General features: G+C 54.2%; 1 protein-coding gene across 2 annotated transcripts in view; it reads right to left on the bottom strand.

Annotated features, from left to right (window-relative positions):
• Window positions 1-2,655: 2,655 nt before the first annotated feature.
• LOC133351152 (pleckstrin homology domain-containing family G member 5-like) overlaps window positions 2,656-23,862 on the bottom strand; it is a 61,582-nt gene continuing 40,375 nt past the window's right edge. For both annotated transcript variants that reach the window (XM_061566139.1, XM_061566138.1), the window contains exons 10-20: window positions 21,515-21,610; window positions 20,262-20,312; window positions 19,577-19,726; window positions 13,762-13,872; window positions 12,970-13,119; window positions 12,094-12,231; window positions 11,303-11,419; window positions 9,998-10,130; window positions 9,243-9,358; window positions 7,934-8,067; window positions 2,656-7,045 (exon numbers count right to left, since the gene is read on the bottom strand). In XM_061566139.1, the coding sequence (XP_061422123.1) occupies window positions 6,148-7,045; window positions 7,934-8,067; window positions 9,243-9,358; window positions 9,998-10,130; window positions 11,303-11,419; window positions 12,094-12,231; window positions 12,970-13,119; window positions 13,762-13,872; window positions 19,577-19,726; window positions 20,262-20,312; window positions 21,515-21,610 (2,094 nt within the window). In that variant the 3' untranslated portion in view covers window positions 2,656-6,147. The remainder of the gene's footprint in view (window positions 7,046-7,933; window positions 8,068-9,242; window positions 9,359-9,997; window positions 10,131-11,302; window positions 11,420-12,093; window positions 12,232-12,969; window positions 13,120-13,761; window positions 13,873-19,576; window positions 19,727-20,261; window positions 20,313-21,514; window positions 21,611-23,862) is intronic.

The following is a 23,862-nucleotide window of genomic DNA, read 5'->3' on the forward strand; positions in this document are numbered from 1 at the left end:
GGGGGGGGTCAAAAATCGTCCAAAATCGCGTGACGTCATTTATGGACGGCCCCTAAGACGACAAATGCCGTTTGTCCGCGAGGTTATTATTCTGTCGTACACCTTATTAAAGTTCAACTACAAAAACTGTTTTCTTTTGATCAAGTAATGCCCTCTGGAGCGACACGGACCTTTTTAAATCCTTTATATTAAGTTCACTTGCTTGCTTGCGCGCTTACGACCGTGCAAATCTTTCGGTCGTTTTTTTAACCCACTTCCCGTGATCCAATCGAGCTGACATTTTGCACACAGACTCGTTGTGCGAGACAATTATTTTTCGTGAAATTTTTTTTCCTAAATTTTACACTTTTTAGGGAAAGAAAAAAATGTAATTACCAATTGCTTAATGCTGCCAGACAATCATCTGACCCATAGGTGGCAGCCATCTCAAGCCAGAGGACGAGAGGACTCTAGCCGCCACGCATATAAAGGATTTAGAGTGAAAAACTTTGTTTTTACGGGTTAATTTTTTAAATCCTTTATATTACGTTCGCTTGCTTGCTTAGGACCGTGCACATCTTTCGGTCGTTTTTTAACCCACTTCCCGTGATCCAATCGAGCTGACATTTTGCACACAGGCTCGTTGTGCGTGACAATGCATTTTCGTGAAAAAAAAATTCCAAAATTTTACACTGTTTAGGGGGAAATAAATAAATATTTAATTCCCTATTGTTTAATGCTGCCAGACAATCATCTGACCCATAGGTGGCAGCCATCTCAAGCCAGAGGACGAGAGGACTATAGCCGCCCCGATGCCACGCATATAAAGGATTTATAGTGAAAAACTTTGTTTTTACGGGTTTACTTGTTATTTTTTAAAGAAGCGACCTGTCCATACAAATGACAGCTCAACGAAGTGGCGGCTCTATCATCACGTGGACATTGATGGCAGACAAACTCTAAACTCGTGATGTTGATTCTTAATGTCGGGGGAAAGACCGGAGAAAATTCCTCGCGACCACTGGGGGAGAGAGAGAGAGGCACGCAAACTCCACATATACAGCAGGCGTCAGGGTCGGGATCGAACCCACGACCTCCTGTATACCAGGCGAGGTAGTTATCATCTCACCACGGAGAGAGAGGCACGCAAACTCCATATATACAGCAGGCGTCAGGGTCGGGATCGAGCCCACGACCTCCTGTATATCAGGCGAGATAGTTAACATCTCACCACGGAGAGAGAGAAACACACAAACTCACATATCCAGCAGGCATCAGGGTCGGGATTGAGCCCACGACCTCCTGTATACCAGGCGAGGTAGTTAACATCTCGCCACCGAAGCTCCCCTTAAACAGACGCATGTCTTTCTGTCTGTTATCGCCTTGATAATTACTCCGAGTGATTAGAAGGATCAGTGACAAGTGATATCCCACTCAAATAAGCCACATTGATGCATTGGTGCTCCATCCCCTGTCCACAGCCCAGCAGAGCCAGTGGTGAACTTTCCACATTCCTGTGACGGGGAGCGAGTCTGTGGAGATCCCCACGAAGTGGTACTGATTGTTTTTTTATCAACCCGATAGGAATGATGATGGGCTAAGTCAAACTCCCGCCCCAACCAATTGCCCCATGTCAAGGATGACTGCTGCAATTACATTACAGTTTTTGTTTTACCTCGTATTCTTGTTTCTTTCGGTAAAGTCACGTAGAAGGGAAATAATAAAATAATAAAAATACAACAATGAAACCCGATAGGAATGATGCTGGGCTAAGTTTTACCTGGCTCAACAAATTCGACGATAATTGTTGAGGTTTTCTTTGTTCTTTTTCTTGTTATTTGTCTCCAAGTGCCAACGCAGTCTCACCAAATAATAATAATAATAATGCCACCGCAATATTCATTGTGTATTTTGGGGGATTCCCGTTACAAATCAAAAGATCCCCCCCCCCCCCCCCCGTGTAGCCTGTAACATGCTGGTGGGGCTAGAGTGCTGTTAGCGAGCACCCAGCGAGATCGGCACGGCACACGAGGGGTTGAGGTGGCCGCCTTTATCTCCCCGACGCCGCCTGACTCGTGTGAGGCCGAGTCGACCTAGGGGAGGTCCAGCAGCAGGGGCTCGCCTGGTTGGTAAGAGTTGTGCGTCAACCACTGCACCACCGCTACTGTGGGCAACAACACCACGACCTCAGTGCCGCATTCAGCTGGTGCGGGACCTGTAGCATATGTTGTAAAGGGGCCCCAAATAATATATATATATTTTTTAAAAGTAAATATTAAAACACCCACATTTTTTACTTGCATAGTAAAGTAATTGTATTTTTTCATTTGCTATACAGCCAGATAATACGACAAATCGCTAACCTTAAACACCCGGTCGTTCGTAAAAGTCCAAGACAATATAGTACTATAGTACTATATTAAAAGAGGAAGTCCATAATCACTGAGCGAAATTAATAGCTTGAAAGCATTTAGCGCGGGGCCCTTGAAAGTGCGGAGCCCGAAACATTTATAGATACTTTTGCAACTAGGATAATCCGGCATTGCCACCACCCCCTCCGCCTCCACCACCACCACCACATTCTCTTGAGTAATCGCACCTTGCACACACTGTAAGTCCGCGTGGGAGACAGAGCATTAAGAACACGCGTGCGTCAATTCGAGTCTTTATTCCACCACGAGAGGATGCTTAAACACCGCGCCTCGCCACGTCTCCTCCTCCTCCGCCGCATCGCCCACAACACATTTGTCAAACAGGGATTTGTCGCCCACCGACACGTGCAACAGCATCGCTGCACCGTCCTACACTCGAGCACACAGGCAGGTCCACGGAATGACGCGTATCCACAGGTCACACACTCCCACAAACCCACCAGATATCACAAATTCCCACAGATATCACAAATTCAACACGCACAAACCCACAGATATCACACACTCCCACAATAACAACCGCCATTCACCACTAATTGGGGGTGACGTCACCACGGCGCTCGTGCCAGGCTATGTGCACCTTGAGGCCACGTGAAGTGTCGAACGCCCGCTGGCAGGAGGTCACGGGGCAGACCCAGGTGCCACGGGTCGACTGAGATGACTGGCTGATGCACCACCTGTGCCCCCTACTGTGCCAACTTGCTGTGCTTTAGCTATCCGGCGCTCCGTTCGTTGTTGTGAGCGTCGCTCCTCCGCCCTCCGTTGTTGTTGGGGGCGACTGCCTCCAACTGCCCAGTAGCGTCCTTCACGAGCCTCCTCCACAGAGGCCGATCTTGACACCGCTGGTACCAGTCATCGGCAAGTCAACTCCCACACACACACAAACCCACAGCTACCACATACATCACACACTCCCACACACACAAACCCACAGATATCACACAATCAGACACAAACACCCACACAGACCACGCATTCCCACACACAAACCCAAATCAGATGAAAGACACTCGCGCACAGGACACAGCCCTGCACAGACACAAAAAACTACACAAATCATGCGCAGAGACGGCCCCACGGCCAAAACACACCGCCGCACAGAGATCTCACACACACGGACGCACTCGCACTTACAACACAGTAACGCCTTACATCGGCAGTCCACGCCCAGCATCGTAGGGACACGGCTCCCACGCGCGCTCCACAACGATCACGTCGAACACGACAACGATCACGGCGGCGCGACGTTGAATGTCAAACGCGGAGACTGACAGTGGCGACACGAGACGGCCGAGAACACACGCGCACACACACCTCGTGGTGCCCTAAAAGGGGGAATTGAAGTTGATTTGTTTTATTTAAACACCACGCAGCCCCACACACAGACTCGGAGATGAAGACAAAAAAAGATCCCCCGTATAGCCTGTAACAGATTGTTGGGGCAAGTGCTGTTAGCGAGCACCTATGAAGGCCAGTAACGGAATACGAGCGAGTGGGGGTTGCCAGCACCACGCTCGACCGCCTTTGTCTCCCCAGTGGCGATGTTTACGCATCGCACCGGGTTCTTCATTTGAGGTCGAGACGACCTGCACAACAAAGACTCATTCACACACATACACATGCAGAATCACACAGAATCACACACACACATGCAGAATCACACGCAGAATCACACACACACACGCAGAATCACACAGAATCACACGCAGAATCACACGCAGAATCACACGCAGAATCACACACGCACACACGCAGAATCACACACGCAGAATCACACACACACACAGAATCACACACACACACGCAGAATCACACGCAGAATCACACACTCGATGCGATTCACACGCATCTCTGCCACATCTTGAATCACGCTGCCCGGGTCGCCACCACATTTTATACAAAATACCTCATTCCCTCCATCCCAGCAGAGGCAACTGGGCCCGTTCATTCATTAATTCATTCACCTTCACATTAAGCTGGGTCGGGATTCGAGTCCAGGTTCAATCTGGAGACTATGTCCACTCGTTCACTCATCCAGGGTCAGGGAAGGCAGAAAAGCAGCAGTGCCTCTGGGTCGGAGACGTCTCACAGCTCACGGGCTTCCACCCGCGCTGGTCTCAGAGAATGGGTTCGAGTCCAAGCTGGAACCGACCCATCCCCACGATACATGCACACCGATGTACACATACAGGTTACAGCTTATTGACACCGGTGCAACACGCCTAATGCACGTGAACATCTTCAAGGCCTCATATGTCTTGATTCTTTCGGTAAAATCACGTAGAAGGGAAATAATAATAAAAATAAAACAATAACATTCTCACGACGTTTCGATTGCAACACAAGCAATCATCATCATCAGGTGTGAAAAACACAATTTTCTTCATGTGGTTTTCACACCTGATGATGATTGCTTGTGTTGCAATGGAAACGTCGTGAGAATTTTACTGTTTTATTTTTCTTATTTTATTATTTCCCTTCTACGTGACTTTACCGAAAGAACCAAGAATATGAATCCCTGCAGTCACGAAAGCTTTAAATCGAAAATTCTTCAGGGCCCTTCACCTGTGCACGACAAACCCGAACACCTTCACAGCCCCTGTGCATCTGGACAGCGGAATGCCCGTACTCCCAGTCGTTACCTGTGCGTGCGAACACCTTGGACACCAACTCTTTACGCGTGTACACCTTTACACATTTGACACATGTAAACCTCCACAACACCGGCACACCATTATACCTGTACACCTGTAAACAATTACACACCTGTGCAGCAGTAAACCCCGACGACATGCGCACCAGCTAACCTATAGCAGGTTCTGCAGCAGCCCCGAATACCCGTGCATCTGTATACATGCACGGTTGCATTGTGTACCTGTACGGCTACATGCACGTTCACCCGTTCACTTGTATTCGTTCCCGGTTCCGGCATGGCCAATCTTCTCCAGTGGCCGTGTGGATGGGTTTCCATGTGTGCACGTTTTTTTAGCCATGCAACTATAATGGTATTAATGCACTGTGCTACCCAGCGTAATATGCGCAAAAGCACGCACGAACACCAACACACATCCATACACAGGCACATCCAACAACAACAACAACAGCGGCCAACATTCACCACGAAGTGGTGATTATGTCACCATGGCGCTTGAGCCAGATTGTAGGTGCCCTTTGAAGCTATCACGTCGAGTGTGGAAGGTTTTCGATTCTAGGAGGCGGCCACGGGGCAGACCCAGGTGCCATGGGTTGACTGGTTGGGATGACAAAGACAAAGGTCCCCCCCCCCCCGTATAGCCTCAACAGACTATTGGGGCAAATGCTGTTAGCGAGCATCTATGAAGGCCGGTACGGCAAACGAGGGGGTTGGTGGCCAGCACCACGCCCAGCCACCTTTGTCTCCCCAGTGGCGATGTTCACACACTGCACCAAATACTAATTTGAGGCTGAATTGCCCAGGACCAGTTCAGATAATCGTTATTGGTGTCGACCGTGAGCGGGAATCGAACCCGGGTTGCTGGGTTTGTAGTGTAGCATGCTAACCGCTATTCCACCGCTCCATATCCACACACACTCACCACACAACCACTCACCAATATACAAGTGCGCAAACACGCGTACGCACCCGCGCTCCGAGACCCACACCAACCCACGTACGTACGGACGTACGCCCGTCACTTCTCGCAACGTCCCCCCATTTCTCGTTCCCCCCGGGCCGGGTCCGTGTCGGGTTCCCGCCTCACTCGAGGCCGAACTCCATGCTGTCGGACAGCTCGGTGCTGCTGCCCGCCCTGCAGACCTTGCTGGGGCTGCCCGAGAAGACCTGCGGAGGTCGCGCCCTGCCCGACGCCCTGCCCGCCACCCCGGGGACTCCACCACCACCACCACCACGCGGGGGGTGGTGGTGGGGGTGGTGGTGCCCGGCTGGGTTGCTCGCACAGTCCAGGGGGTCCGCCAGGGCGACCGGCACCAGGCTGCAGTCGGACAGGGACCTGAACTTCGAGTTCTCGGGGTCGAGCGAGAGTCCGGACGCGGAGGTCGCGGGCGATCGTCCGCCGCCCGTGTCGCAGGACACGTCGGTCATGCTACGGCAGAACGGCGGCGGCGGCTCCTGCTGCTGCCGCCGGAGGAGCGAGCGAGGCGGCGGCGGTGGCGCGTCGTGGGACGCGAAGTCGTCGGCGGAGCTGCACGGCATCACGTCCTCGCCCATGTGCGGGAGGCTGTGCTCCGACTTCCAGCGCATGATGGAGGCGGCGGTGCTCTCCGCCGGGAGCTGCCGGCGCCGCGGGGGCCGCGAGCCGACGGTGCGGCGGCACGGGTCGGCGGCGTCCGTCAGTGATGGAGCGCGACAGGAAGCGTGGCGGTGGTCCGAGTCCAAGCTTCCTCCTCCTCCTCCGTCTCCATCGTCTCCTCCACCCGCTTCATCTCCTCCTTGTCCTCCCGCTCCTCTTCCGCCTCCTGGGGCACCCGCACCGTCCCCCCCGGAGGGCTCCGAGGGGTCGTGGAGGAACGAGAAGCTGAGCCCCGCGCCATAGGAGTCGTCGATGGGCAGGCTCGCCGAGGAGGGCCCCTCCTCGCTCTCCGAGTCGCCCGACGTGGTGAGCACGAGTCGGGGTGGGGCGACGAACGGCATGGACCTGGTGAGGGGGGTGAGAGGGGGTGAGGAGGTGGACCCAACTCACAAATAAAATCATGACGAGATCGTGTCCCCGATTGCACAGATCGCTGTTATACATCTCATACATCTCCAAAGACAAAGATCCCCCAATACAGCCATTAACATGCTGCAAGGGCAAGTACTGTTAGCTAGCACCTTTACAGGCTGGCACGGCGCACAAGGGGGTAGGTGGCCAGCGCTAAGCCCGGCAAACTGTGTCTCCCCAATGCCGATGTTTACAGACATCGCCAAGTACTCTTTACGGCTGAGTTGATCTAGGCGAGCCCCAGGATCCGTTAAAATATTTTGCTGCTGTTTATTGGTTGTGAGCGGGAATCGAACTCAGGCCACTGGGTTTCCAGCTCAGTGCGCTCCCCATAGGGAGCGGTAGTGCAGTCCGCTCACCTCCACACACTCCTAAACTATTTTTTTTATTTTACCAGGTAAGGCCAACTGAGCTATGCAGCTCTTTTTCAGAAATGACCTGGGCCACAATTGATATCTCAACAAAGTGGCTTATCACGTGGAAATTTATAGCAACCAAATACTTTTAAGCGTAGGTTTCTTAATTGTGGTGGGAAACACCAGAGGACCTGGAAAAAAATACACACGACCACGGGGATAGCAGGCCAACTCCAAATAGAGGCATCGTCAGGGTCGGGATCGAACCCACGACCTCCTGCACACCAGGCGAGGGAGTTAACATCTCACCACCGCGGCTCCCCAACACACACCCATCCCATGCATACATCTGCGTACGCATCAATCCATGCGTACGCGTGCGCACACCTGCAAACGCGCACACGTCCGCCCGCAACACACATCTGCCCGCGGAAATCTGCACACACCGCTGGCCCCCTGGTCGTACCGGTCGGGGGTCCCGTGGGGGGGGGCGGTGCTGTGCGCCTGCACGAGGCTGAACACAGGGATGAGGCTCAGGTCCGGCTCGTTGCTCAGACGGCGCCGCTCGCTCTCCTGGGCGCGCACGCTCGCGAGGGAGACCTGGGGCGACCACGACACGCGCCCGCGCGCGACGTCAGTGGAGAATCCACGGACTCACGTAGAGACGCACGGACACGTAGAGACCCACATGCTCCCGTACAGATCCATATGCTCGCGTGGGAACCAACATGCTCCTGGAGAGTCACAGACTCCCGTAGAGACCCACATTCACGCGTAGAGACCCACAGACTCGGGTAGAGACCCACAGACTCGGGTAGAGACCCACATTCACGCGTAGAGACCCACAGACTCGGGTAGAGACCCACAGACTCGGGTAGAGACCCACATTCACGCGTAGAGACCCACATTCACGCGTAGAGACCCACAGACTCGGGTAGAGACCCACAGACTCGGGTAGAGACCCACATTCACGCGTAGAGACCCACAGACTCGGGTAGAGACCCACAGACTCGGGTAGAGACCCACAGGCTCATGTAGAGACCCACAGACTCGGGTAGAGACCCACATTCACGCGTAGAGACCCACAGACTCGGGTAGAGACCCACATTCACGCGTAGAGACCCACAGACTCGGGTAGAGACCCACATTCACGCGTAGAGACCCACAGACTCGGGTAGAGACCCACAGACTCGGGTAGAGACCCACAGGCTCATGTAGAGACCCACAGACTCGGGTAGAGACCCACATTCACGCGTAGAGACCCACAGACTCGGGTAGAGACCCACATTCACGCGTAGAGACCCACAAACTCGGGTAGACACCCACATTCACGCGTAGAGACCCATAGGCTCATGTTGAGACCCACAGACTCATGTAGAAACCGATAGACTCGGGTAGAGACCCACAGGCTCATGTAGAGACCCACAGGCTGGCATAGGAACCCATAGTCTCACATGAACATAGATGCAGTACTCAGATAGAGTCCCCCTAGATTTACATACTGACCCATAGTCTTACGTAGACACTCATGTAGAGACCCCTATATTCACAGAGATGCCCATAGACCCACATAGACCAATAAACTCATACAGAGACACAGATCCATAGACTGGCATAGAGGCCCCTACACTCACATGGAGACCAAAAGACTCGCACAGAGGCGAGGGGCGCTGTGTGGACGTGATAGAAGGCGGGGTGAAAATGCGTAAAGGTGAGCGGAGATTGGGTTCAGTGAGGATGGCGAGTGGAAGTTGAGTGGTGAGAATGGCGAGGACCTGGGCGGCCGAGAGGGCCTCCACCCACTCCTGGGCAGCTGGGACTCCGCTGGCCTGGAAAGCCAAAGCTGCCGACACGGTCCCGTACTCGGTGAGGTACACGATCAGGAAGGAGCCTGCACGCAAACAACGAACATTGTCGTCGTCATCCACAGGGCTAGGTCACATGATGTCGATGATGATGATGATGATAAACGACGATGATGGTGATGTTGAGAATGATAATCCCAGTAAATGTGCAACATTCGACCCAAGTTGGCATGTGGTTCGAACCGTTGTCCCAACGTTCCATGCTCACTGGGTATAATGTTGACAATGGTCTAAGTAGACAAGTAATGGCTATGCTTATCATGATGACGATCATCATGGTTTTGTCGACTGTAATTGACGACCAACGGCGATGATGGTTATTGTGATGGTGATGATGGTTATTGTGATGGTGATGATGACTGTGATGATGATGACGATTGTGATGATGATGATGATGGCGATTGTGATGATGAAGATTGTGATGATGATGATGACGATTGTGATGATGATGATGGCGATTGTGATTATGATGATGATGACGATTGTGATGATGATGATGATGATGGCGATTGTGATGGCGATTATGATGATGACGATTGTGATGATGATGATGGCGATTGTGATGATGATGGCGATTGTGATGATGATGATGATGGCAATTGTGATGATGATGATGATGGCGATTGTGATGATGATGTTGGCGCTTGTGATGACGATGGTCGAACCCGGGTCTCGGAGCTCCCTGCACACGAGTCGGTCCACGGCCATGGGGGGCCGGATGATTCGAGTCTTCTCGCCGCGCCGCGTCCACTTTGACACGAGCAGCAGGTCCGTGAAGAGTACGCAGTGCACGTCCAGCTGGGGGGCGGGGGGGGGGCGGGGGGTCAAGAGGGTTTGAACTCACGGGGTCATGGGAACACGGGGATATGCGGACCTGGGACGCGGGGTTATGGCGATTGAACACGTCGACTTTCGAGACCAATATTAATAAAGGGTTTTTTGGGTTAGATCGCGTAAATATAAATTTGTCGTTAATCCCGCCACCACCCGACACAGCCAATTATTAAGGTTTGTCACGGAAACAAAACGGGACAATTGTATTGCTACTCCAGCACCACCAGTGTTGTTAGAGAGTAAACCCACAACCGTTAACAATAAAAACAAAATTGGGATATTCGAGACACGGGTTGATGTGGCACGAAGGAGGCCAGGGGGACGTGGGGTCACAGAGACATGGGGACATGAGGACACAAAGACGTGGAGTGACACAGGGTCACAGGGACATCGGGACATGAGGACACAAATACGTGGAGGGACACAGGGTCATAGAGACGTGGGGAATTCGGAGGCATGTAGGCAAGGGTCCAGGAGGACACGGGAATATTTTTTATCTTACCAGGTAAGGCCCCACTGAGCTATTGAGCTACTTTTTAGAAGCTACCTGGCCACAAATGATAGGCCAATTAAGAGACTTATCATTTGGAAAATGGATAGCATCCACATACTCTAAACGTGTGTTGATTCTATATGTGGAGAAAAAAAACAGGATCCGGGGAAATATCCATACGACCACGGGGAGTGAGACACGCAAACTCAGAATATACAGGCATCGTCAGGGTCGGGATCGAACCCACAGCCTTCTATGTACCAGGCGAGGCAGATAATATCTCACCACAGTGGCAAATATGGGGACATGGGTATTGCAGACGGCATAATGGGAACAAGGTGGGGCAAAGTGATACAGGGGTACGGAGACGTATATATGTTAAACTTCTTTCACACCGTACGTATCCAACCTTGCTAATGGGAGGTGCGTGGGAAGGAGATGCGGTGACATCTGGGGGTGGGGGGGGAGAAGTGGAATGTGGGGTCACTGGTACTGCAGGGGGCGACGAGGTCATGAAGCCGTGGGAGGCAGGGCATGGAGACTCGGGGAGCTGCGGAGGGCTTTGGCAACCGTGGCTCCGCCGCTTGGACGAGGTTGTGCGAGGAGGAGGTTGAACAACAACGAGCGCTGTGCGGCGTCGTACCCGGTCCCTGCCGTCCCTCATCTTGAGGGGTCCCTCGAGCACGACCTCGCGGTACCGCGACCGCCCCACCCCCGGGATGGGGCCCATGAGGTCCAGGCAGCTGAACTCCAGCAGGATCTGCAGGGGTCACGGAGACACGATGGCGCTCACGAGAATCGTATCGGCAGCGGTGATGGTGGTGGCGATGATGACGATGATGGCGATGATGGCGGTTTCGGTCGTGATAATGGTGAGCGACAGTAATGATGATACTCGTCATGATAATGATGACAGTGGTTGTGATGATAGTGACAATGATGATAATCATGATGGTTGTAGTGTTGTTGCTGCTGCTACTGGTGGTGATTTTTCAGGTTCTGATGATAATGGCAGTCGTGATAATGGAGATGATGATGGTGGTGGTGGTTGTAGTGGTGGTGGTGGTAGGGGTAGCGATGATGGAATACCTGTCAACCCATACGGTTTACTCGTATTCTTGTCCAGGTAAATTGAGTACAAAATTTTTTTAATGTTTCTCCCTTGTGATGGGACTTTAAAGATGAACGCTGAGATTTATAAGGGCACAGGGTGACCAATAAGGTCTGAATCGGTCTGTAATAATGTAGGGCACTGAAAAGGGGCTGACAGGGATGTAGTGGTGATGATGAAAATTATAGTGGTGATGATGAAAATTATAGTGGTGATGAAAAAAATGACGACGGTGATGGCAGTGATGATAATGGTGGTAATGATGGTAATGACGACGGTGATGATGATGATGATGGTTACGGTCCAGAAGGTTGTCCCCTCACCCTGTCCACCTCCTCGGAGCCAGGCTCCACCACCTCGTAGGCCTCGATCCGCGCCGCCACCCCCGCCACGCGCCGCTGCTCCTGCCGCATCTTCAACTCGGCGTTCACCTCGGCGATGAACCCCTCCACGCTCTCCGCCTGCACACACGCCGCTCACCTCGTCACCGCCTCGCTCACCTCGTCACTCTCTGCCTGCACAGAAACGGCTCACTTCGTCGCTGACATCCACGTTTTCCGCCTACACAAACAAACCTCATCACTCACCTCCTCACCAGATCACTCACTCTGGTGTGAGATGCAGGGTGCAGGGTGCTGGGTACAGGGTACAGGGCAGAGGTCGCAAACGGGTTTTGATTCCTTACCCGTACCCCTACCTGGCCGCACCAGGGTCGCAAACGGCTACCCGTACCCGGCCAAGTACGGGTAGCCGGGCATCGGGTAGGGTACGGGTATCGGGTACCCGATTGCGACCTCTGGTACAGGGTGCAGGGTGCAGGGTACAGGGTGCAGGGTACATGGTGGAGGGTGCAGGTTACAAGGTGCAGGGTGCAGGGTGAGGGTACAGGGTGCAGGGTACAGGGTGCAGGGTGCAGGGTGCAGGGTGCAGGGTGCAGGGTGAGGGTACAGGGTGCAGGGTGAGGGTACAGGGTGCAGGGTGCAGGGTGCAGGGTGCAGGGTGCAGGGTGCAGGGTGCAGGGTACAGGGTGCAGGGTGCAGGGTGCAGGGTACAGGGTACAGGGTGCAGGGTGCAGGGTGCAGGGTGAGGGTACAGGGTGCAGGGTGCAGGTTAAAAGGTGCATGGTACAGGGTGCAGGGTGAGGGTACAGGGTGCAGGGTACATGGTACAGGGTGCAGCGTGCAGGGTGCAGGGTTCACCATGGCCAGCAGGGCGGTGCGGTCCCCCTCCGCGTCGGTCTTGTGCAGCATGGCTCGCAGCAGCAGCGGGTACTTGGTGAGGCGCTGGTGAGGGCTCGCCAGCATGTCCAGCAGCTTGAGCCGGCTGCACGGCTTCTGGGACTCGGCCCACTGCGCCCACACACATATACACCCATATACATATACATACACACTCATATACACACACCCATATACACCCATATACACCCATATACACACACCCATATACACCCATATACACCCATATACACACCCATACACACCCATACACACCCATATACACATACACACCCATATACACACACACCCATACACACACATATACACACCCATACACACACATATACACACCCATACACACACATATACACACCCATACCCATACACACACATATACACACTGATACTCATACACACCCATGTGCGTGGTGTGGCGGTCTGTGGTGTGGCGACATGGTTCGTGGTTTTGTAGTGCGTGGCGGTGTGGTGTGTGTGGTGTGGCGGTGTGCGTGGTCTGGCGGTGGGTGTGGTGTGGCGGTGGGTGTGGTGTGGTGGCGTGGTGCGTGGCGGTGCGGTGTGGCGGTGTGCGTGGTGTGACGGTGGGTGTGGTGTGGCGGTGTGCGTGGTGTGGCGGTGTGCGTGGTGAGGCGGTGGGTATGGTGTGGTGGCGTGGTGCGTGGCGGTGTGGTGTGTGTGGTGTGGCGGTGTGCGTGGTGATGCGGTGCGGTGTGCGTGGTGTGGCGGCGTGCCACGTGGTGACGTGTCGCTGACCGTGAGGTAGATGCGGAAGACCTCGTTGTCGCGGATGAGGCTGCGGGTGTAGTCCGTGCTCTGCTGCTCGCTCAGGTAGTACTGCAGGTACGGCTCGAAGCGCTCACGGAACTATGCTCCACGGCACCGCCCCACACACCACGCAGCGCACAACGGTAAAACACAGCACACACCACGATACACACAGCACACACAGGCACACACAGCACACACAGGCACACACCACGATACACACAGTACACACAGGCACACAGCACACACCACGCAGCACACAACGGTAAACACACCATGGTACACGCACCACGACACACGCAGCAAACACCACGATACAGCACATACCACGATACACACACAACGGTACACACAGCACACACCATGATACACACACGGCACACACCACGACACACACACAGCACACACCGATTCACGGCGCGCCATGGTACGCACAGCGCACCACGCAAGGCGCACCACGGGATACACACAGCACACCACACAACGTGCACCATGCCACGGGGCACACACGCAGCAAACAGCACGATACAGCACATACCACGATACACACACAACGGTACACACAGCACACACCATGATACACACACGGCACACACCACGACACACACACAGCACACACCGAATCACGGCGCGCCATGGTACGCACAGCGCACCACGCAAGGCGCACCACGGGATACACACAGCACACCACACAACGTGCACCATGCCACGGGGCACACACGCAGCAAACAGCACGATACAGCACATACCACGATACACACACAACGGTACACACAGCACACACCATGATACACACACGGCACACACCACGACACACACACAGCACACACCGAATCACGGCGCGCCATGGTACGCACAGCGCACCACGCAAGGCGCACCACGGGATACACACAGCACACCACACAACGTGCACCATGCCACGGGGCACACACGCAGCAAACAGCACGATACAGCACATACCACGATACACACACAACGGTACACACAGCACACACCATGATACACACACGACACACACCACGACACACACACAGCACACACCGAATCACGGCGCGCCATGGTACGCACAGCGCACCACGCAAGGCGCACCACGGGATACACACAGCACACCACACAACGTGCACCATGCCACGGGGCACACACGCAGCAAACAGCACGATACAGCACATACCACGATACACACACAACGGTACACACAGCACACACCATGATACACACACGGCACACACCACGACACACACACAGCACACACCGAATCACGGCGCGCCATGGTACGCACAGCGCACCACGCAAGGCGCACCACGGGATACACACAGCACACCACACAACGTGCACCATGCCACGGGGCACACACGCAGCAAACAGCACGATACAGCACATACCACGATACACACACAACGGTACACACAGCACACACCATGATACACACACGGCACACACCACGACACACACACAGCACACACCGAATCACGGCGCGCCATGGTACGCACAGCGCACCACGCAAGGCGCACCACGGGATACACACAGCACACCACACAAGGCGCACCATGCCACGGGGCACACACGCAGCAAACAGCACGATACAGCACATACCACGGTAGACGTCGTCACGGAACGGCCTTCTAAACTCTCCCATGCGAGAGGTTCTACCCACAGTCGGGGCCAGGGCTAGAGTGGTGGGTGGGTTAGAGTGTTGGGTGGGTTAGAGTGTGGGTGGGTTAGAGTGTGGATGGGTTAGAGTGGTGGGTGGGTTAGAGTGTGGGTGGGTTAGAGTGTGGGTGGGTTAGAGTGTGGGTGGGTTAGAGTGGTGGGTGGGTTAGAGTGTGGGGGGGTTAGAGTGTGGATGGGTTAGAGTGGGGGGGGGGGTGGAGTGGTGGGTGGGTTAGAGTGTGGGTGGGTTAGAGTGTGGGTGGGTTAGAGTGGTGGGTGGGTTAGAGTGGTGGGTGGGTTAGAGTGGTGGGTGGGTAGAGTGGTGGGTGGGTTAGAGTGGTGGGTGGGTTAGAGTGTTGGGTGGGTTAGAGTGTGGGTGGGTTAGAGTGTGGGTGGGTGGGTTAGAGTGGTGGGTGGGTTAGAGTGGTGGGTGGGTTAGAGTGTTGGGTGGGTTAGAGTGTGGGTGGGTGGGTTAGAGTGGTGGGTGGGTTAGAGTGTGGGTGGGTTAGAGTGTGGATGGGTTAGAGTGTGGATGGGTTAGAGTGTGGGTGGGTTAGAGTGTGGGTGGGTTAGAGTGGTGGGTGGGTTAGAGTGGTGGGTGGGTTAGAGTGGTGGGTGGGTTAGAGTGGTGGGTGGGTTAGAGTGTTGGGTGGGTTAGAGTGTGGGTGGGTTAGAGTGTGGGTGGGTGGGTTAGAGTGGTGGGTGGGTTAGAGTGGTGGGTGGGTTAGAGTGTTGGGTGGGTTAGAGTGTGGGTGGGCTAGAGTGGTGGGTGGGTTAGAGTGGTGGGTGGGTTAGAGTGGTGGGTGGGTTAGAGTGGTGGGTGGGTTAGAGTGTGGGTGGGTTAGAGTGTGGGTGGGTAGAGTGTGGGTGGGTTAGAGTGTGGATGGGTTAGAGTGGTGGGTGGGTTAGAGTGGTGGGTGGGTTAGAGTGTGGGTGGGTTAGAGTGTGGGTGGGTTAGAGTGGTGGGTGGGTTAGAGTGGTGGGTGGGTTAGAGTGGTGGGTGGGTTAGAGTGGTGGGTGGGTTAGAGTGGTGGGTGGGTTAGAGTGTGGGTGGGTTAGAGTGTGGGTGGGTTAGAGTGTGGGTGGGTGGGTTAGAGTGGTGGGTGGGTTAGAGTGGTGGGTGGGTTAGAGTGTGGGTGGGTTAGAGTGTGGGTGGGTGGGTTAGAGTGGTGGGTGGGTTAGAGTGTGGGTGGGTTAGAGTGTGGATGGTTAGAGTGTGGATGGGTTAGAGTGTGGGTGGGTTAGAGTGTGGGTGGGTTAGAGTGGTGGGTGGGTTAGAGTGGTGGGTGGGTTAGAGTGGTGGGTGGGTTAGAGTGGTGGGTGGGTTAGAGTGTTGGGTGGGTTAGAGTGTGGGTGGGTTAGAGTGTGGGTGGGTGGGTAGAGTGGTGGGTGGGTTAGAGTGGTGGGTGGGTTAGAGGTTGGGTGGGTTAGAGTGGGGTGGGCTAGAGTGGTGGGTGGGTTAGAGGGTGGGTGGGTAGAGTGGTGGGTGGGTTAGAGTGGTGGGTGGTTAGAGTGTGGGTGGGTTAGAGTGTGGGTGGGTTAGAGTGTGGGTGGGTGGGTTAGAGTGGTGGGTGGGTTAGAGTGGTGGGTGGGTTAGAGTGGTGGGTGGGTTAGAGTGGTGGGTGGGTTAGAGTGTGGGTGGGTTAGAGTGTGGATGGGTTAGAGTGTGGGTGGGTTAGAGTGTGGATGGGTTAGAGTGTGGGTGGGTTAGGTGGTGGGTGGGTTAGAGTGTGGGTGGGTGGGTTAGAGTGTGGGTGGGTGGTGGGTTAGAGTGGTGGGTGGGTTAGAGTGTGGGTGGGTTAGAGTGTGGGTGGGTTAGAGTGTGGGTGGGTGGGTAGAGTGGTGGGGGTTAGAGGTGGTGGGTGGGTTAGAGTGTGGGTGGGTTAGAGTGTGGGTGGGTTAGAGTGTGGGTGGGTTAGAGTGTGGGTGGGTTAGAGTGTGGGTGGTTAGAGTGTGGGGGTGGGTTAGAGTGTGGGTGGTTAGAGTGTGGATGGGTTAGAGTGTGGGTGGGTTAGAGTGTGGATGGGTTAGAGTGGTGGGTGGGTTAGAGTGGTGGGGGGGTTAGAGTGTGGGTGGGTTAGAGTGTGGGTGGGTTAGAGTGTGGATGGTTTAGAGTGTGGGTGGGTTAGAGTGTGGGTGGGTTAGAGTGTGGGTGGGTGGGTTAGAGTGTGGGTGGTGGGTTAGAGTGTGGGTGGGTTAGAGTGTGGATGGGTTAGAGTGTGGGTGGGTTAGAGTGTGGATGGGTTAGAGTGTGGGTGGGTTAGAGTGTGGGTGGGTTAGAGTGGTGGGTGGGTTAGAGTGTGGGGGGTGGGTTAGAGTGTGGGTGGGTGGGTTTAGAGTGTGGGTGGGTGGGTTAAAATGTGGGTGGGTGGGTTAGAGTGGTGGGTGGGTTAGAGTGGTGGGTGGGTTAGAGTGTGGATGGGTTAGAGTGTGGATGGGTTAGAGTGTGGGTGGGTGGGTTAGAGTAGTGGGTGGGTTAGAGTGTGGGTGGGTTAGAGTGTGGGTGGGTTAGAGTGGTGGGTGGGTTAGAGTGTGGGTGGGTGGGTTAGAGTGTGGGTGGGTGGGTTAGAGTGGTGGGTGGGTTAGCAGTGGTGGGTGGGTTAGAGTGTGGATGGGTTAGAGTGTGGATGGATTAGAGTGTGGGTGGGTTAGAGTGTGGGTGGGTTAGAGTGGTGGGTGGGTTAGAGTGTGGGTGGGTGGGTTAGAGTGTGGATGGGTTAGAGTGTGGGTAGGTTAGAGTGTGGGGGGTTAGAGTGGTGGGTGGGTTAGAGTGTGGGTGGGTGGGTTAGAGTGTGGGTGGGTGGGTTAGAGTGTGGGTGGGTGGGTTAGAGTGGTGGGTGGTGGGTTAGAGTGGTGGTGGGTGGGTTAGAGTGGTGGGTGGGTTAGAGTGTGGGTGGGTTAGGTGGTGGGTGGGTTAGAGTGTGGGTGGGTGGGTTAGAGTGTGGGTGGGTGGGTTAGAGTGTGGGTGGGTTAGAGTGGTGGGTGGGTTAGAGTGTGGGTGGGGTGGGTTAGAGTGTGTGTGGGTGGGTTAGAGTGGTGGATGGGTTAGAGTGTGGGTGGGTTAGAGTGTGGGTGGGTTAGAGTGGTGGGTGGGTTAGAGTGGTGGGTGGGTTTAGAGTGTGGGTGGGTTAGAGTGTGAGTGGGTTAGAGTGTGGGTGGGTTGGAGTGTGGGTGGGTTAGAGTGTGGGTGGGTTGGAGTGTGGGTGGGCTAGAGTGGTGGGTGGGCTAAAGTGTGGGTGGGTTAGAGTGTGGGTGGGTTTAGAGTGGTGGGTGGGTTAGAGTGGTGGGTGGGTTAGAGTGGGGTGGGTGGGTTAGAGTGTGGGTGGGTTAGAGTGTGGGTGGGTTAGAGTGGTGGTGGGGTTAGAGTGGTAGGTGGGTTAGAGTGGTGGTGTGGGTTAGAGTGGTGGGTGGGTTAGAGTGGTGGGTGGGTTAGAGTGGTGGGTGGGTTAGAGTGTGGGTGGGTTGTAGTGTGAGTGGGTGGGTTAGAGTGTGGGTGGGTGGGTTAGAGTGTGGGTGGGTGGGTTAGAGTGTGGGTGGGTGGGTTAGAGCGTGGGTGGGGTAGAGTGTGGGTGGGTTAGAGTGTGGGTGGGGTAGAGTGTGGGTGGGTGGGTTAGAGTGTGGGTGGGTGGGTTAGAGTGTGGGTGGGTGGATTAGAGTGTGGATGGGTTAGAGTGTGGTGTGAGTTAGAGTGTGGGTGGGTTAGAGTGTGGGTGGGTGGATTAGAGTGTGGGTGGGTGGGTTAGAGTGTGGGTGGGTGGGTTAGAGTGTGGGTGGGTGGGTTAGAGTGTGGGTGGGTTAGAGTGTGGTGGGTTAGAGTGTGGGTGGGTTAGAGTGTGGGTGGGTTAGAGTGTGGTGGGTGGTAGAGTGTGGGTGGGTGGGTTAGAGTGTGGTGGGTGGGTTAGAGTGTGGGTGGGTGGGTTAGAGTGTGGGTGGGTGGGTTAGAGTGTGGGTGGGTGGGTTAGAGTGTGGGTGGGTGGGTTAGAGTGTGGGTGGGTGGGTTAGAGTGTGGGTGGGTGGGTTAGAGTGTGGGTGGGTTAGAGTGTGGGTGGGTGGGCTGGGTTAGAGTGGTGGGTGGCTTCGAGCCTGGAGTTGGCTTGAGGCTGTTAAGAGCCCCGGGGCCTTCGTGTGACAAGGGCGGGGGGGGGGGGCTCACCCCGGTAAAAGCCCCGAGGAGGTCAGCGGGGCGGAGCGGCGCGCGCAACGAGCGCGACCGCTGGAGCGCGGGCGCCAGCTGCTCCCGCCACAGCCCCTTGTGCAGTGCCAGCAGCTGTGGCACGTTCACAAACACACGCTCCACCTGCACCTGCACCACCGGAGGGACGTGGGGGGGGGGGGTCGGTGATTGTGGGCGACGTCACGGGCCGTCACGGAACGTCGCCGACCAGTGCAGCAGACGACTGATCGCGACGGGGCGGCACGGGCTGTGACATCGCGCGTGGTAATAAACCATCACCACGCGAACTCCGCTGGTCACCCTCGCAGCAGCAGCAGCAGCAGCGGCAGCAGCAGCGGCGGTGGCGGATTTTGGCTGCTGGCCATCGAACAAAGGCGGCGGTCACCGTCATCGCGCGCTTTCAGGTGCGCTTCTGCGGCCGTCTGGAACGCTCTTCCTTCCGATATTAGGAAGCCACTGGGGCTGTGAACTTTTAAATCTCGATTGAAAACTCATTTCTTGAGAACTGCTTTTTGTGTTTAGTTTGTTGGCCTTCCCCCGCACCTCCGATTAGCGCTGCTGGCTACATGCGGTGCGAAAGAAGTTCAACACACAAACTTCATAGGCTATCGCCGACCCGTACAGACTCGAACGAGCGTCATGGACGGCATCGTCGTGAGCTCACCTCTCTGAGCAGCCCCGTCTCCTGCAGGTTGAGCAGGCAGCTGATGAAGAGCTGCACCCAGAGACGAGCACAGACACACACGTGTCGGAAACGGAGACGCGATTCACTCGCTCACTCGTTCATCATTTCATTCGTTCGACTCGCTCACTCACGAGAAATCCTCGACAGTAATTCACTCGACACAATTAATTCGCTCGGTCAATCACCCCACGCGTTTATTCACTCGTTCGTTCACTCACCCATTAATCTCATTTGCTCACCCGCGCACTCATTCCTGAACTCATTCACATGTCCATTCATTTATTGAGGAATCGATTAATTCACTCAATCCGCTCATTCAACCATCAGTGGGAATCGGTGAGGATCGGCGGGGATCCGTGGAGAATGGCGAGAATTGGTGAGGATGGGTGAGGATCGGTGGAGAATGGCGACGATTGGTGATGAGTAAGGATTGGTGGAGAATGGCGATGATTGGTGAGGATGGATAAGGATCGGTGGAGAATGGCAAAAATGGGTGAGGATGGGTGGAGAATGGCGATGATTGGTGAGGATGGGTAAGGATCGGTGGAGAATGGCGAGGGTTGGTGAGGATGGGTGAGGATCGGTAGAGAATGGCGAGGATGGGTGAGGATGGGTGGAGAATGGCGATGATTGGTGAGGATGGGTAAGGATCGGTGGAGAATGGCGAGGGTTGGTGAAGATGGGTGAGGATCGGTAGAGAATGGCGAGGATGGGTGAGGATGGGTAAGGATCGGTGGAGAATGGCGAGGATGGGTGAGGCTGGGTGAGGATGGGTGGAAAATGGCGAGGACTGGTGAGGATGGGTGAGGATCGGTGGAGAATGGCGATGATTGGTGAGGATGGGTAAGAATCGGTGGAGAATGGCGAGGATGGGTGAAGATGGGTGAGGATCGGTGGAAAATGGCGACGATTGGTGAGGATGAGTAAGGATCGGTGGAGAATGGCGAGGATGGGTGAGGATGGGTGGAGAATGGCGACGATGGGTGAGGATGGGTAAGAATCGGTGGAGAATGGCGAGGATGGGTGAGGATGGGTGGAGAATGGCGACGATGGGTGAGGATGGGTAAGAATCGGTGGAGAATGGCGAGGATGGGTGAGGATGGGTGGAGAATGGCGACGATGGGCGAGGATGGGTAAGGATCGGTGGAGAATGGCGAGGATTGGTGGAGAATTGTGGGGATCGGTGAGGATCGATGATTGGCGAAGTATCGATGGGAACCAAGGCCACTCACGTCGCACAGGAGCTGCAGGCTACGCATGTAGGACATCTCGGTGCTGAACAGCTCCCACGTGGCCTCCTGCTGCTGGTAGCTCCGGTGGCTCAGGCTCTAAGAGGTGGACAATGTAAGGTGGACATGTTCAACAACACACCATGTTGCCTCGAGTAAATACACATCTTCGTCGGGGGAAACAAAGACGGCCGGGAGCCATTAAGGCGCCACACCGCAAGTACTCGAGTGGTATTTTTTTTTTGAAGATTTGCTGGTTCATCCCAGGATGTTTCTGTTGCGCGTCGTCACTTTAAGATGTTCTCTGTTCATATTTCGTTTATTGCAGTTGCACCCGACTCAAGAGCCGCACGGCTCTCAGGGCTATACCTAATAAATGAAACTTGAAACTTCAAAAACTATTTTTTTAATGTAATTTTTACCAGGTAATAGTCCACTGAGCTAAAAGCTTTTTTTCAGAAGCGACCTGGTCATCACAAATGATAGCTCAACGAAGCGGCTTATCATCACGTGGACATTTATAGCAGCCAAATGCTCTAAAACGCGTGACGTTGATTCTAAATGTGGAGTGAAAACCCGGAGGGCCCGGAGAAAAATCCGCGCGACCACGGGGAGAGAGAGACACGCAAACTCCAAATATACAGCAGCAAGCGTCAGGGTCGCGATCGAACTCGCGACCTCCTGCATACCAGGCGAGATCGTTAACATCTCGACACCACATTGGAGTCAAACCCGTCGGCATGCGACCGGCCGAGAGACTCGGCCCGACAACCCAAACTCACAAGCAGCTCGAGTTCAATGTACATTGAATATCGCAGCCTCTGCCGACAACCCAGAGTCGGAATATCGTAACTAAACTGGCTGAATCCGATGAGCTATTAAGCTCTTTTTCACAGATGTCCACGAGGTGCACGGGGTCAGAACGTTACACCAACAAAGAGGAAAAAAACACGATACGAGTGCAAAGGAAAGGTAAACAAATCACTTTAAAAACAAATACAAATAAAACGAATAAAAAATGTTTATTGGTTCTTTCGGTAAAGCCACGTAGAAGGGAATTAATAATAGAAAAAAAATATATAAAACTATAAAACAATTATTGTTTTATATTTAATATTATTTTATTATTTCCCTTCTACGTGACTTTACCGAAAGAACCAAGAATATGAATCCCTGCAGTCACGAAAGCTTTAAATCAAGAATAAAAAAAAATGTTAATCTCACCACATAAATCCCACTCGGCTATTAGCTTCTTCTTTCAGAAGCGACCTGGCCACAAATCATAGCTCCGCTTATCACGAGGGTTCTGTGGCTCACGGAAACTCGCTGTACGGGACATGGCTGATATGGCGGACTTTTGCGTGTGTGGGGAGGGGGAGCGGTAGCGTAGTGGTTAGCCCCATCGCGCTATCATCCCGGGCTACCCAAGTTCGATTCCGCTCACACAGCCTGAACCTGTCCTGGGTCGCTCCTAGGTTGACTCCAACTTTAATGAGCACCCGGTGCAGAGTGTAAACTCCAGCACTGGGGAGACAAAGGCGGCAGTGCGTGGTGGTGCTGGTCACTCCCCCGCACCCCCCCCCCCCTAGTGTACAGCGCCGGCCTTCATAGGTGCTACTCACCAACAGTACTTGCCCCAACAGTCTGTTGAGGCTATATGGGGGATCTTTGTCTTGTGCGAGTGGACACTGGTGGCGGAGTGGTTAACACACGACCCGAACGAACCCGGGTGAGCAGAGTTCGATTCTTGGCCACAGCTAACATCAGTGGCGAGTGATACCATGGCTAAGGGGCTGTCCATAAATGACGTCACGCGATTTTGGACGATTTTTGACCCCCCCCCTGCCCTTCGTCACACGACGTCACAAAAAGTCAGACCCCCCCCCTCAAATGACGTCACAAAGCTCTGCCCCCCCCCAAAAAAAAATTAAAACATGCTTCAAATCGCTTTAAACTATTGTCATTGTAGTGCGTATTTAATATGGCGCTGCACTCTAATGTTGTAGGAGAAAACATTTATTAAAAAGTCCATTTAATTAAGTAGAACGTGTTTTCTATATTTATTTAAAGTTGCACATTTTGATGTGACACCACATTTATCAAACCCCCCCCCCCTCGTCACACATCGTCACAAATGTCTGACCCCCCCCCCCCAGGTGCGTGACGTCATTTATGGACGGCCCCTAATCAATCTGTGTAAAAAGAGCTTCATAACTTTTCGGATTTATCCAGTGTAAGTCAAGATTCTGATTCAATCCTGGGCCTCGCTCCCAACCCACAACTTTTCACCAACCCACACTGACCAGCGCGGCATGGAGATGTTTTCATCCAGCAGTGGATTGACAAATGGC

The sequence above is a fragment of the Lethenteron reissneri genome, chromosome 36 (genome assembly GCF_015708825.2).
Source record: "Lethenteron reissneri isolate LAM-NWPU_2019-01 chromosome 36, ASM1570882v1, whole genome shotgun sequence".
Taxonomy (NCBI): Eukaryota; Metazoa; Chordata; class Hyperoartia; order Petromyzontiformes; family Petromyzontidae; genus Lethenteron; species Lethenteron reissneri.